The sequence below is a fragment of the Puntigrus tetrazona genome, chromosome 2 (genome assembly GCF_018831695.1).
Source record: "Puntigrus tetrazona isolate hp1 chromosome 2, ASM1883169v1, whole genome shotgun sequence".
NCBI classification, from domain to species: domain Eukaryota; kingdom Metazoa; phylum Chordata; class Actinopteri; order Cypriniformes; family Cyprinidae; genus Puntigrus; species Puntigrus tetrazona.
Genome location: NC_056700.1, coordinates 6526217 through 6538649, shown reverse-complemented (window position 1 = coordinate 6538649; position 12433 = coordinate 6526217). Strand labels below are relative to the sequence as shown.

Genomic DNA, 12433 nt, shown 5'->3' with positions numbered 1-12433 from the left:
ATTTAACATTTTATTTTAAATTAAAAAAAAAAAAAAAACTGAAAATACAGTGCAATCGTTTCAGATGTAGCAGAGTGCTCTTTCAATAAATGCACAGCCAAACAATCAAGCAATCAATCATTTTTATTTATATAGAGCTTTTAACAACACAGGTTGCATCAAAGCACTGTACAGTATAAGGTAGAAGAGTACAATGACAGGGATGTATAATGACCAGAGTGACCAATTTGTTATTGCAGAGATGGTCTCTGTAATCAATTCGATGATAATCACTAGAAGTTAAGTGTCCCCAACAAAGCAAGCCAGAGGCAACAGCGGCAAGGAAACAAAACCCCATTCATACAGAATGGAGAAAAAAAAACTTTGGGAGAAACCAGACTCAGTTCTCCTCTGACCGGACGCCCAGCACTTAACTTCCAGTTCAATTTTAAACGCAGCTGTGTCAGATAGTGTAAATGACTTAGTGTGTGTGTGTGTGTGTGTGCATCAGGATCTGGTGATCTGTCCACGGGTGCATCTACGTTTTCTGGTCTCTGATGAACATAATCTCTGGGTGCTGATCCACCATTTAGTCTGGATACAAACTGTGAAAACAGATCGAGAAAGAGACAGGACTAATATTTGCATAGATGCCATTCTTTTTACGATGTCACAAGTACATTGTATTTTAGGAGTAGTGTTCCCGGGTTCCAGCAAATCTAAGTAATGCAGCCTAAAAATCCTTTAACGGATTTGAATAATAAAAAGTATGTTGGGGTGTTATGTGTAGGCCAAGTTAAAAAGATTGTGTCTGCTTCCCGAACAGAGTTAGGGAGATTGTTCCAGAGTTTAGGTGCTAGATAGGAAAAGGATCTGCCGTCCGCAGTTGATTTTGATATTCTAGGCATTATCAAATGGCCAGAGTTTTGAGAACGTAGCGGATGTGCAGGACTATAATGTGATAAGAGCTCGCTCAAGTATTGAGGAGCTAAACCGTTCAGGGCTTTATAGGTAATTAATAAGATTTTAAAATCTATCCGATGTTTGATAGGGAGCCAGTGCAGTGTTGACAGAACCGGGCTAATGTGATCATACTTCCTAGTTCTAGTAAGGACTCTGGCTGCTGCGTTTTGGACTAGCTGAAGTATTTATTTATTTATATTTATATTTATTAAGCGTGCAGAACAACCACCCAATAAAGCATTACAATAATCTAACCTCGAGGTCATAAACGCATGAATTAATATTTCTGCAATAGAGGTTGAAAGCATAGGTCGTAATTTAGATATATTTTTAAGATGGAAAAACGCAGTTTTACAGATGCTAGAAACATGATTTTCGAAGGAAAGATTGCTGTCAAACAGCACACCTAGGTTCCTAACTGATTATGAAGAATTAACAGAGCAGCCATCAAGTGATAGGCTGTGTTCTAGATTATTATATGTGGGGTTTTTAGGTCCAATTATTAGCACCTCTGTTTTTTCAGAATTTAGGAAGTTACTCATCATCCAGCTTTTTATATCGACTATGCATTCTGTTAGATTCTCAATTTGGTGTGTATCACCAGGTTGCGCTGAAATATAGAGCTGAGTATCATCAGCATAGCAGTGAAAGCTAACTGAAAAAGCTGACTCCTGATAATATCTCCCAGAGGTAACATGTACAGGTTGAAAAGTAACGGTCCTAGCACTGAGCCTTGAGGAACTCCATATTTCACTTGTGATTGATATGATACCTCCTCATTTAATGCTACAAACTGATAGCGGTCAGATAGATATGATTTAAACCATGCTAAGGTGCTTCCTCTAATGCCAACATAGTTTTCTAGTCTATCCAAGAGAATGTTGTGATCGATAGTATCGAATGCTGCGCTAAGATCTAATAGCACTAATAACGAGATAAAACCATGATCAGATGATAAAAGCAGGTCATTAGTAACTCTAATGAGAGCAGTCTCAGTACTATGGTATGGTCTAAAACCTGATTGGAAATCCTCACAGACACCATTTTTTTCTAAAAAGGAATACAGTTGTGAGGATACTACCTTTTCTATTATCTTTTACAGAAAAGGGAGATTAGAAATTGGTCTGTAATTTACTAAGTCTTTGGGATCAAGATGTGGTTTCTTAATAAGAGGCTTAACTACAGCCAGTTTGAAGGTATTGGGAACATATCCTAATGACAATGATGAATTAATAATGTTCAAAATAGGATATATGACTTCTGGAAATCTTTTAATAGTTTAGATGGAATAGGGTCTAACATACTTGTTGCTGGTTTAGTTGATTTAACAAGTTTGTACAAGTCGTCTTCTCCTATAATAGAGAAAGAGTGTAATTTTTCCTCATCGGATCTAAAGCTCACTATCTGATGTGAAACTAGTTGAGGGCTGCATAGTTACAATTTTATCTCTGATGGTATCAATCTTAGAAGTAAAGAAATTCATGAACTCATTGCAGCTATACTCTTGGGGAATATTAGCACCTGTTGACGTTTTATTTTTTGTTAATTTAGTTACTGTACTGAATAAATACTGGGGGTTGTGTTTGTTTTCTTCTAAAAGGGATGAAAAATAATCAGATCTTGCAATTTTTAATGCTTTTCTGTATGACAGGATACTCTCCCGCCAGGCGATACGGAATACTTCTAATTTAGTTTTTCTTCACCTGCGCTCCATTTTCCGGGCTGCTCTCTTTAGGGTCTGTGTGTTGTCATTATACCATGGAGTCAGATTGTTTTCTTTTATCTTTTTTAAGTGCAAAGGAGCAACTGTATCTAAAGTGCTAGAAAAAAGAGTACATAGTTTCTGTTATATCATCAAGTTTTTGTGTCGTATTGGATGTGCTAAGGAATTGAGATAAGTCAGGAAGATTACTTAGAAAGCTTTCTTTTGTGGTGGAAGTGATGGTTCTACCATACTTGTAATAAGGTGCAGAGTTTACAGGTTTAACTATACAGAGTTCACACAAGACTAGATAGTGATCTGAAATGTCATCACTTTGCTGCAGGACTTCAACCATTTTAACATCCATTCCATGTGACCGTATTAGATCTAGAGTATGATTTCTACAATGAGTAGGTCCAGAGACATGTTGTCTAACCCCAACAGAGTTCAGAATGTCTAAGAAAGCTGATCCTAATGAGTCTTTTTCATTATCAACATGGATATTAAAATCAACAATTAAGACTTTATCTGCGGCCAGTACTAACTCAGTTAGAAAAATCAGCAAATTCTTTAATGAAATCTGTGCTGTGCCCTGGTGGCCTGTATACAGTAGCCAGTACAAACATGACAGAAGATTTATCACTAGCACATGATTCTGTAGATAATGTTATATGCAGCACTAAAACTTCAAATGAGTTATACTTAAAGCCTGCCCTCTGAGAAGTACTAAGAATATTGTTATAAATTGTAGCAACACCTCCCCCTTTACCTTTTAAACGTGGCTCATTTTTATAGAAATAATTTTGGGGGGTAGCTTCATTTAGAGTAATATATTCATCTGGTTTTAGCCAGGTTTCTGTTTTCTTTGATCAAATCATATATATAAAGTGCTTTTGTGGAAAGTGATCTAATATTTAGCGAGCCAAGTTTTATCGTTTGCTTATTTGAATTATAGGTAGTTTTAATTTGTTGCACATTAATTAAATTATTGCTTAATCATGATGTCACTCTCGCGTTATTATAGCATTGCTTAACTAACTACAACCAAACTTTTTATTGAACTTATTATTTGAAAAAAAAAACCCACATTAACATCATATCTACATAAAAATTCAAGTTAGTTTGTTTCGTGTCCCATGAGATTACATGAAGAAGGACCTATACTTGGACCATGTTATGAATCATAGCATTCTGGCTTTACTTTTTAAGTGTGGCACACTTGTGTAAGCCTTAGAGTTTCTTAAAATTGGTAGAGTTATTCATGCTTTCATTTCATCTAGACTTGACTAAGTAAGTAAATCCAGTATCATCTTCAGATTGTTCAAAATGCAGCCACCAAACTTTAAACTGCCACTCTGAAAATGTATCATCATTTACCAACAGGCCTTTGACTGGTTGAATTCTATACAGTGAAAGAGCTTAACATTAATGCTTGACAAATAAATGCCTTTTTTATTTTTACTTGCCCGACCAGACAACCAATCTGATTAAAACATCTAACTGCACCAAAATTTCTTCAAGAATGGTTCTAATTAATAAGGAATAATCAACAGGTTTTGCCGGTTGAAGCTTACACAGCCTGTCTATGTGAGAGAATCTCATGGAGAAATCGAAAAAAATCAATGGAACTGCAAACAAAAGAAACATAAAAATGCAACAGAGTTAAGCACCCCCTTTGGAAAAAATATCTGAAATCAGTTGCTTCTTGTAATCATGAATGAGTCAAAACCTCTTAAACCTCTCAACTAGTGTTGGGTCATTTTTGAATCTTTAATATTAAATTACCAATCATTATGTTGATTATTTTGCCTGTAAATAGTAAACAAATGAAAATATACAGCTCATTCAGTCAAACTGATATATATGCATAATAGATACTCGACTGCTCATTTTTGAACAACACTTGAGATGTATTGGAATGAAGATGTAAATGCAGTCCAGCTAACAATATTTAGGTACTATACATATACAAGTCATAAGTTAGTGGCAGGGGTATCACTCAAGAGTTTGATTCATTTCCTTGTCTAGCTTCCTGGGCTCATTCTATTTCTCAGTGTAAGGTGTGTGTTCTTTGTGTTATTTGTGTAGGGATTACATGGACAGACTTCTAGATGAGACAGAAAGCACTACTTCCAGTAGAGCAGCCACACCCCTTCCTGCCTCCTCTTGCTGCAGCACCAGCCAGCCAGAGAGAGAAGAGACATGCAGTCTCAATGGTAAAGTACCAAGTGTTTTTGTTTATTTTTAAAATTTATATATATATATGTGTGTGTGTGTGTGTGTGTATTTTGCTTTGGTGAGTTTTTCAGGACACCAAAATTTGGTTTGATTGATGTTGTATGTAGTTTGTTTGAACAATTTGTTACAACTATGTAGATAGACTCTTTGGTTCCCAATTTAGGACTCACCAGTCACAGTTCCAGTGCAGATGCCACACAGACATTGAGCAATGTGAACGAGGTGAAGAGTGAACCCCACCAGGCAAATGGAGCATCTAAACACAGTCTACTCACAGATCATCTGGACTCCAATGGCTGTACAGTTACACAAACCCACAATACAGACAGAATGGACTCATTGAAACACCAACAGGACTGCCAGGGTCTCGACAGGCCAACAAAAAAGTGCCGGACAGAAACAGACTCACTGGCCCAGGTTGAGATAGACCCTTTTAAAGTAAAAGAAGACTAAAAAAATACCAAAAGTCATGCCAAAATCAGAAACCGGGATGATGGAACAGCGCTGTGACACCTCTCACCTCATCCACCCTAAATCCAAAGCTAAGCTGCTCCAAAAAACCACCCTTCAAACCTACAGCTGATAAATGCGCCTTTTTCATGAAACCATTTTACAGAGAAATGTATATTCTATATGTAATGGAATTTGTCATATTTTTTTACCAAGAAGATATTTATATTTTTTATTGAGACATTTTGACATTAGGTGAAAATGCTGTTTAAGACATTATGCTTAATACACATAGATAAATGTTTGTTGGTTAGCATCAAGTTGTGCTTTGATTTATATTATACCTTAATGGTTCAGTGCTCAGCTTGTTTGTGTTGGAGGCAAACTACAAGCTCCTGACAGATGTAGTTAAAATAAATAAGCCATTGGAATCACCCCTCCAAATCTTTGTTTTTATAAAGTGTCCAGGAAATTGGTTTGCTAGCTGTATGTTTAACTGAGTAAATCTCATAGCAGAAATGTCCAGGTTATATGGCGAATTATTATTATTATTTTTTTTTTTTTAAGGGAAAAGTGTAAGGAAAATGAAGCCTATTTTTGGGAGCTTTTTAGTATTCTGCAAGGCATCTTATATTTTAATGATTTTTTTTGTTATTCTCAGGATTCTCATTTAGTTCTAGATTACTTTCAGCAATGCACAATATCAGATTTTTACCGATAACTAAATTGCTAATATTTTAAAAATAATTTTGGGGTATAGCTGATGTCAATACTGATATTTCCCAGTATTTCCCTTTTGAACTGTTAAAACAAATAAACACTGTTGAAATTGTTTTGTTTTTTATATTATTATTTTTTTATTTTATTTTCCACATCAAGCCTTGAAGATTTTTATTATAAACCGTGAACACAGTGGTTTAGGTATTTTTTAATTTATCATTGTTTTTTTTTTTATTTATTTATTTTTTAAATTGCCCTTGCCAATGTTTACATTTTAAGCCCTAATAACATTCCGATAATTTTGCTCATCTCTAATTACTTTTAGCCAGTACTGGCAGAATGGTTGATTTAAAGGGTTCATATAATGCTATTTTTAAAAATCATTATTTATGTATTTGCTGTAACAGAATATTTTGACATTCTTTGATGGTCAAAAATCAAGCACAGTCTGCTCTGATTGGCCAGCTGGCCCCTACGCATTGTCATTGGTAGAACGCCACTAGCGCATCATATCTTCAAGTATACAAAGTATGCCAAAAGTATTGCAGTCACAGATAAAAAAAATAAAAATAAGCATGAAAACAAAATTTATAAAAGTTAAAATATACTGCACAAGATTTAAACAAGATTTAAAATTGCAAAAGATTTAAAATTGAAAGCAAAGTTTTAGGAATAACAAACAATGGTCATGGATCGAAAGTTGTAAATCAAAAAATGAATTTAAAAAAGTTTATTTACACATTTAAAAAAGAATATTAAGCATGAATAATTTTTTTAAATCATATTGCACAACATTTTAATAAGGCAAAATTCTCTGACGCACAAAAAATATGTTTTTCTTGGTTACATTTACAGGTTACAGGTTTTTTTTCTACTCTCAGATTTAAGCGTCATCATTGGTCCGCTCTACCCTCTCGTGATGGCATGCTCTGCTCACATACTTTGAAATAATAGCTTTGTGGGATTCTGAATTATTTTAGCAATTAGTTTTAAAAAAGTTTAAATGTTGATCTAGGATCATGTCTTACTTAGCAAAATCACAGCGACCATAATATAATATATTTGCTGTGCCCCGCCCTTGTCATTGCACGGTTTGATGCTTCACTCAGTATTTCAGTCTATGAATGCTCGTGTTTAAAGTCCATTCAAATAGTAAAGCTAAAAAGGAGCATCCACTTAAATAACACACCCGACAAGAAATTTCTATGTAGTTTACTTATTCCTGTTTGCAATAGTGCTACTGTGCTGTAGACTCTACCCTCTCGTGACACCATGCTATGATAATAATAGCTTTGTGAGATTATACCTTATTTGGACAATTAGTTTTAAAAAAAAAAAGTTATATCTGATTCTGTTGAAAGGAAAAAATAAAAAGAATGTATTTTTATTTAATATCAAGGTAACATTTTACAATAAGGTTTCAGTAGTTAATGTGACTAACATGAACAAACAATTAACAATACATTTATTACAGTATTAATCTGGCTTTCTGTTAGTTCATATTCATTCAGATTGCATTAAGCACAACTGTTGATTTTGCAATTAACATTAACTAAGATTAATAAATTAATAAACTATTATTTATTCTTAGTTCATGTTAACTATAGTAGTAGTTCACAAAAACCACACTGCTCAAAACACTTGTTTGAATAGTTAGTAGCAGATTCTTGAAATAAGAAAATGCAAGGTTACACACAGGCTGTGAGTCAGAAGTGCCAGATTGTCCTTGCAATATTGGATTGTCCCACTTTATAGCCTTTGTGCACAGCCAGGACTTGACTACATCAGGTTCAGAAAATCAGTTCTCTATAGAATGCATTGAAAACATCTGAATATTTTGGTTAAACTTTTCTAAAACAGTGCTAATCGCTGGTTTCTAGTTGTGTCCTTTTTGGAAGTCTTAACTTTTATAGATAATATCTTTTTGGTTTTGAGACCTTAGTCTTTGCAGTTTTAAGGGTCTTGTCTATGCACAAAGAGCTTGTAACAATTGCAACATTGCAACAATGTGGACAAGCATACAAAAAAAAGCAAAAAAGAAATATAACTTTGCTATTAATTTTAAATGTGCAATATATTTTTACTTGCGTTTTTTTACATTTAGTTTTTACATATTTTTTTAAACTGTTACTGCAATACTTTTGGTGGAGATATGATCCCATGCTTCATTTAATAATGTCATTAGTTTTAGCATCAGTTCAAGCAAGAAAAGAGAACAGAGTAGCGTGACAGATACATCTTTATACTGTTGTAACAGATACAGTAATGATATTTACAGTATACCTGTTCATCCCTCTCTCTCTCTCACACACACACACACACATATAATACCCCACATACAATACCCCTGTGAAACTACTGCTGAAGTCGTGCTTGCAAAGTTTCAAAGTTTGCAAACAATCAGCTTGGTCATCTGCATTTTCAGAATATGATAACTGAACTGCCAACAATATGAACGTACCAGTGTTGCTTCAGCTCTGCTCAACTGGCCAGTGTGAAACAGAACACAATGCATCTGTTTATCTTCTCACTGCCAGTTTTAAGCAGAGAACAGAGGATATTATGTTTGTAAGACATAAATTAATTTGTACAAGTTATCATAAGAACATTAGTCGCTGATTCAGAAGCACCAGATTGTTATTTGTGCACAGCAAGCCTTGAATGCTATGCCCCTAGATTCATGAAACCGTTGTCCATAATGCATTGCGCAAATTTGAACATTTAGGTTTTTCTGTTCTGTTGTAAATAATTGTTACCAATGATTCCTAATTGCATCTACTTTTGTAAGGCCAAATAAAGTGCTTTGGCGTTCATATAGAAACACAGTATCTCCATGACATGGCTGCTACAAATTATTGTGGTTAGTGAACCCACACCTTCTTTCTTTGGCATCAGCCTTCTTTTTTAGACAGAATAAAAGAGAAACAGCTACATACTACAGAAAAAAGGATAACAAATTTATGAGGCGCCATGTAGGATTTAAATCCTTCGCTTATCAAACAAACATAACACATATAGCTTATACATACAGAAAATAATTGTAATTAGCACCTACAAATTACTCACATATATATAAAATACATGTGCACACTAATATGAAATACACAAACAACTTATGATCATGTATGAATGTGGATAATTTGAATATACATATAAACTATCTACATTATCATGCATATACACCTATAAACAGTCGCACATGCATATAAACTTGATGCGCACACACACCCATAAAACATTCGCGCAAACATATAAAATAAAATGAACAAACATATAGTTTATAGTATTGTGATAAGCAAATCGCATACTGTACATGGTTTGATTTATTAATGATTTATTTACTGAGTTAACGCGTTAAGCCACGTCCAAGGGAGGAAACACCGTAATGAAACGCGTTGCCTTCTTATTCTGGACTCATCTGTTTGTGTGTATATCGTATGCTTTATTAAAAACACTGTTTTAATGCATTAAGCCAAGCTACGCGTTTTTAAAATTGTCCGCCAGTGCCGCTGCTTTTACACTGAAATGCCTTTCGTTTGCACTGAAAGGTTCATGCACATCCACATGTCGAGTCACCTGCATATATGTATATGCACAACTACAACACGTTCCACGTTCAAAGTCACTTAAATCAGCTTTCTTCCCCATTCTGATGCTCGGTTTGAACTGCAGCAGATTGTCTTGACCATGTCTACATGCCTAAATGCATTGAGTTGCTGCCATGTGATTGGCTGATTAGAAATTTGCGTTAACGAGCAGTTGTACCTACTAAAGTGGCCGGTCACTGTATAATAAATAATATATATATATATATATATATATATATATATATATATATATATATATATATATATATATATATATATTGAAATATATATATATATATATATATATATATATATATATATATATATATATATATATATATATATATATATATGTATATTGAAATATATATATATATATATATATATATATATATATATATATATATATATATATTGAATATTATATATATATATATATATATATATATATATATATATATATATATATATATAATTGAAATTACAACTGCTGCAAATAAAGACACAGACAACAACAAAAATTTCATAAGGTGTTTATGAGAAAAAAAATGGTCCCACTTTTTATTAGGTGGTGTTACGTTACAGAACGTTATTGGGTTTTCTTGTATGTTGTTTTCTGCTTTATTTCAGTTTATCCCTTGTTGTCGCTGCTGATTGGTTGCCTTTCATCCACGTAGTCCAACCAATCCTGTCATCCTGCTTCCTTGATTGGTTGCTTCACATGCCAGCATTTCAATCAATCCTGTCAGTCTGCTCTCCTGATTTGTGCAGATAGTGGTCCATTGCTCAGGCTTCAACCAATCGCCATTCTCAACTGGGTTTTAAAAAGCCTAGTTTAGAGACTGATGGGAGATTTTGTTTGAGACTCATGTTGTAAATGGTTGACATTGTTGGTGGCAGAAAGACTGGCTAAGGAAAGCAAGCCACGTGGTTTACATCGCAACATTTAGGTGATTCTTTGTCTAGAGATACACTAGGTAAGGTGGTGCGTGCCAACCTATGTACTTCTTAAGAAGAGCAGTTTAGGACTTCCTGGACGTTGAAGATTTTCTTTTTCCTTTTCTTTTGTTTTTCTTAGGTCAGTTTTAAAGGGGAACTTGTTTGTAGTTAGATTGGCTTTTTGGTTTATTTTCAGCCGCACCAATAGCCAGTCTTTCTGTCTGTTCTGCTTTACACTTGAAATGATTCTTTTATGTAAATGTTTTTCTTTAATTAGTATTATTTCTTTTGCACTTTCATATTCATTGTAAATAAATCACCTCATTCAGCATCTCGTTTGTCTCGTGTCATCGCTTTGGTTGTAACCAGTGTTGGATATTCAGCCTACCAATGTCTCTTAAATTTAAGTGTGCGACCCATACACCCCTAGTCCATCTTGGGATCGTAACATTTTTGGGGGCTCGTCCGGGATATTAAAAGTCCCGAGTTTTTTCTTTGTGGGCATTGGTTTGGTTGGGATCAACACGGTTGACAAAGTGATTTCATTTGTAGAGCTAGTTATAGGGTTTGTAGAGGGGGCGTTGTCTATTGCTTAAGGCAAATTTGTTTCTAGTTCAGTACGTTTCCTGGTATTAAGTGTGGCCATGTTTAATTTGGATTAATTTATTAGGAGTCCGACTCTTGGGGAATTTGATAAATGTCGCAAAGATGACTTAATTCAAATTGCGGAACATTATCAAATTGTAATAAGCAAACAAAACCTTAAAAGAGAAATTCGGAATGTTATTTATGATCGGTTGGTCGAACTGGGGTTTTTTGCTGTGGGTAATGTGACTCCGAAAGAGTTGAATCCTCTCAGTGTGACTGAAAGACCGTGTGCTCCTGAACGGACAGATACAGGGCAGGATAGTGATACAGCTGAGGGTGAAACGGAGGTTGAACCTAAGGTTGCACTACCGCCCTTTGATCCGATATCGCCTGCCTCGTCCGATTCAATGGCAGACAGCAGATTTAAGTTGCGTCTGGCCAAACTACAGTATGAGGCTCAGGAAAAAGCACGCGTCCACCAAGCTGAGTTGGAATTACAATTTAAGATTCGTCAACTGGAGATAGAAGCCGATAAGCAGGTTAAGCTGAGACAGCTAGACATAGAAGCTGCAAAAGCTGCACGCTTGGCTTCTCCCATCCCTGGTTCTGGTATAACCACAGCTGCTCCGGTGAGTGCCCCATCTGCCTTGTCCAGTTCGTACCATACTGACGTAAGTAAATATATTTCACTCGTTCCAAATTTTCGTGAAGACGAAGTTGATTCATACTTCCAAGTATTTGAGCGAATCGCGTCAACCTTACATTGGCCACCTGACATATGGACTTTGCTATTACAGTGTAAACTGTGTGGCAAAGCCCAGGAGATTTGTTCGGCACTTTCAGTTGAGGAAAGTTTAAATTATGAAACGGTGAAGTCCGCAATATTAAGGGCTTATGAACTAGTGCCAGAAGCATATAGACAACGATTTAGGAACCATAAAAAAACTATGCAACAGACTTTTGTAGAATTCGCTCGAGAAAAGAGCTTACTGTTTGATAAATGGTGTACAGCCACTAAGACAGTGGACTTTGGTGAGTTGCGTGAACTTATTCTACTTGAGGAATTCAAGAATTGTTTACCTGAGCGTATTGTTGTATACTTGAATGAACAAAAAGTAAACTCTGTATCCCAAGCGGCTGTTCATGCCGATGAGTTCATGCTCACGCATAAACCTGTGTTTTCTATTGTTCGCTCAGGAACATTGACAGGGTCTCGTTCAAGACCAGTGGTAACTGTGACCCAGCCAACCCATTCCTCTCCTCCTCG

At 35.2% G+C, this 12433-nt stretch overlaps 1 protein-coding gene across 2 annotated transcripts in view; it reads left to right on the top strand.

Moving 5' to 3' along the window:
* Positions 1-6723, top strand: part of mier1b (mesoderm induction early response 1b, transcriptional regulator) — a 59373-nt gene extending 52650 nt beyond the window's left edge. Inside the window, exons 12-13 of one of the 2 annotated variants that reach the window (XM_043257440.1) lie at positions 4733-4860; positions 5046-6723. In XM_043257440.1, the coding sequence (XP_043113375.1) occupies positions 4733-4860; positions 5046-5335 (418 nt within the window). In that variant the 3' untranslated portion in view covers positions 5336-6723. The remainder of the gene's footprint in view (positions 1-4732; positions 4861-5045) is intronic. The other variant, XM_043257449.1, reaches the window with a different exon arrangement.
* The last annotated feature ends 5710 nt before the right edge of the window (positions 6724-12433 follow it).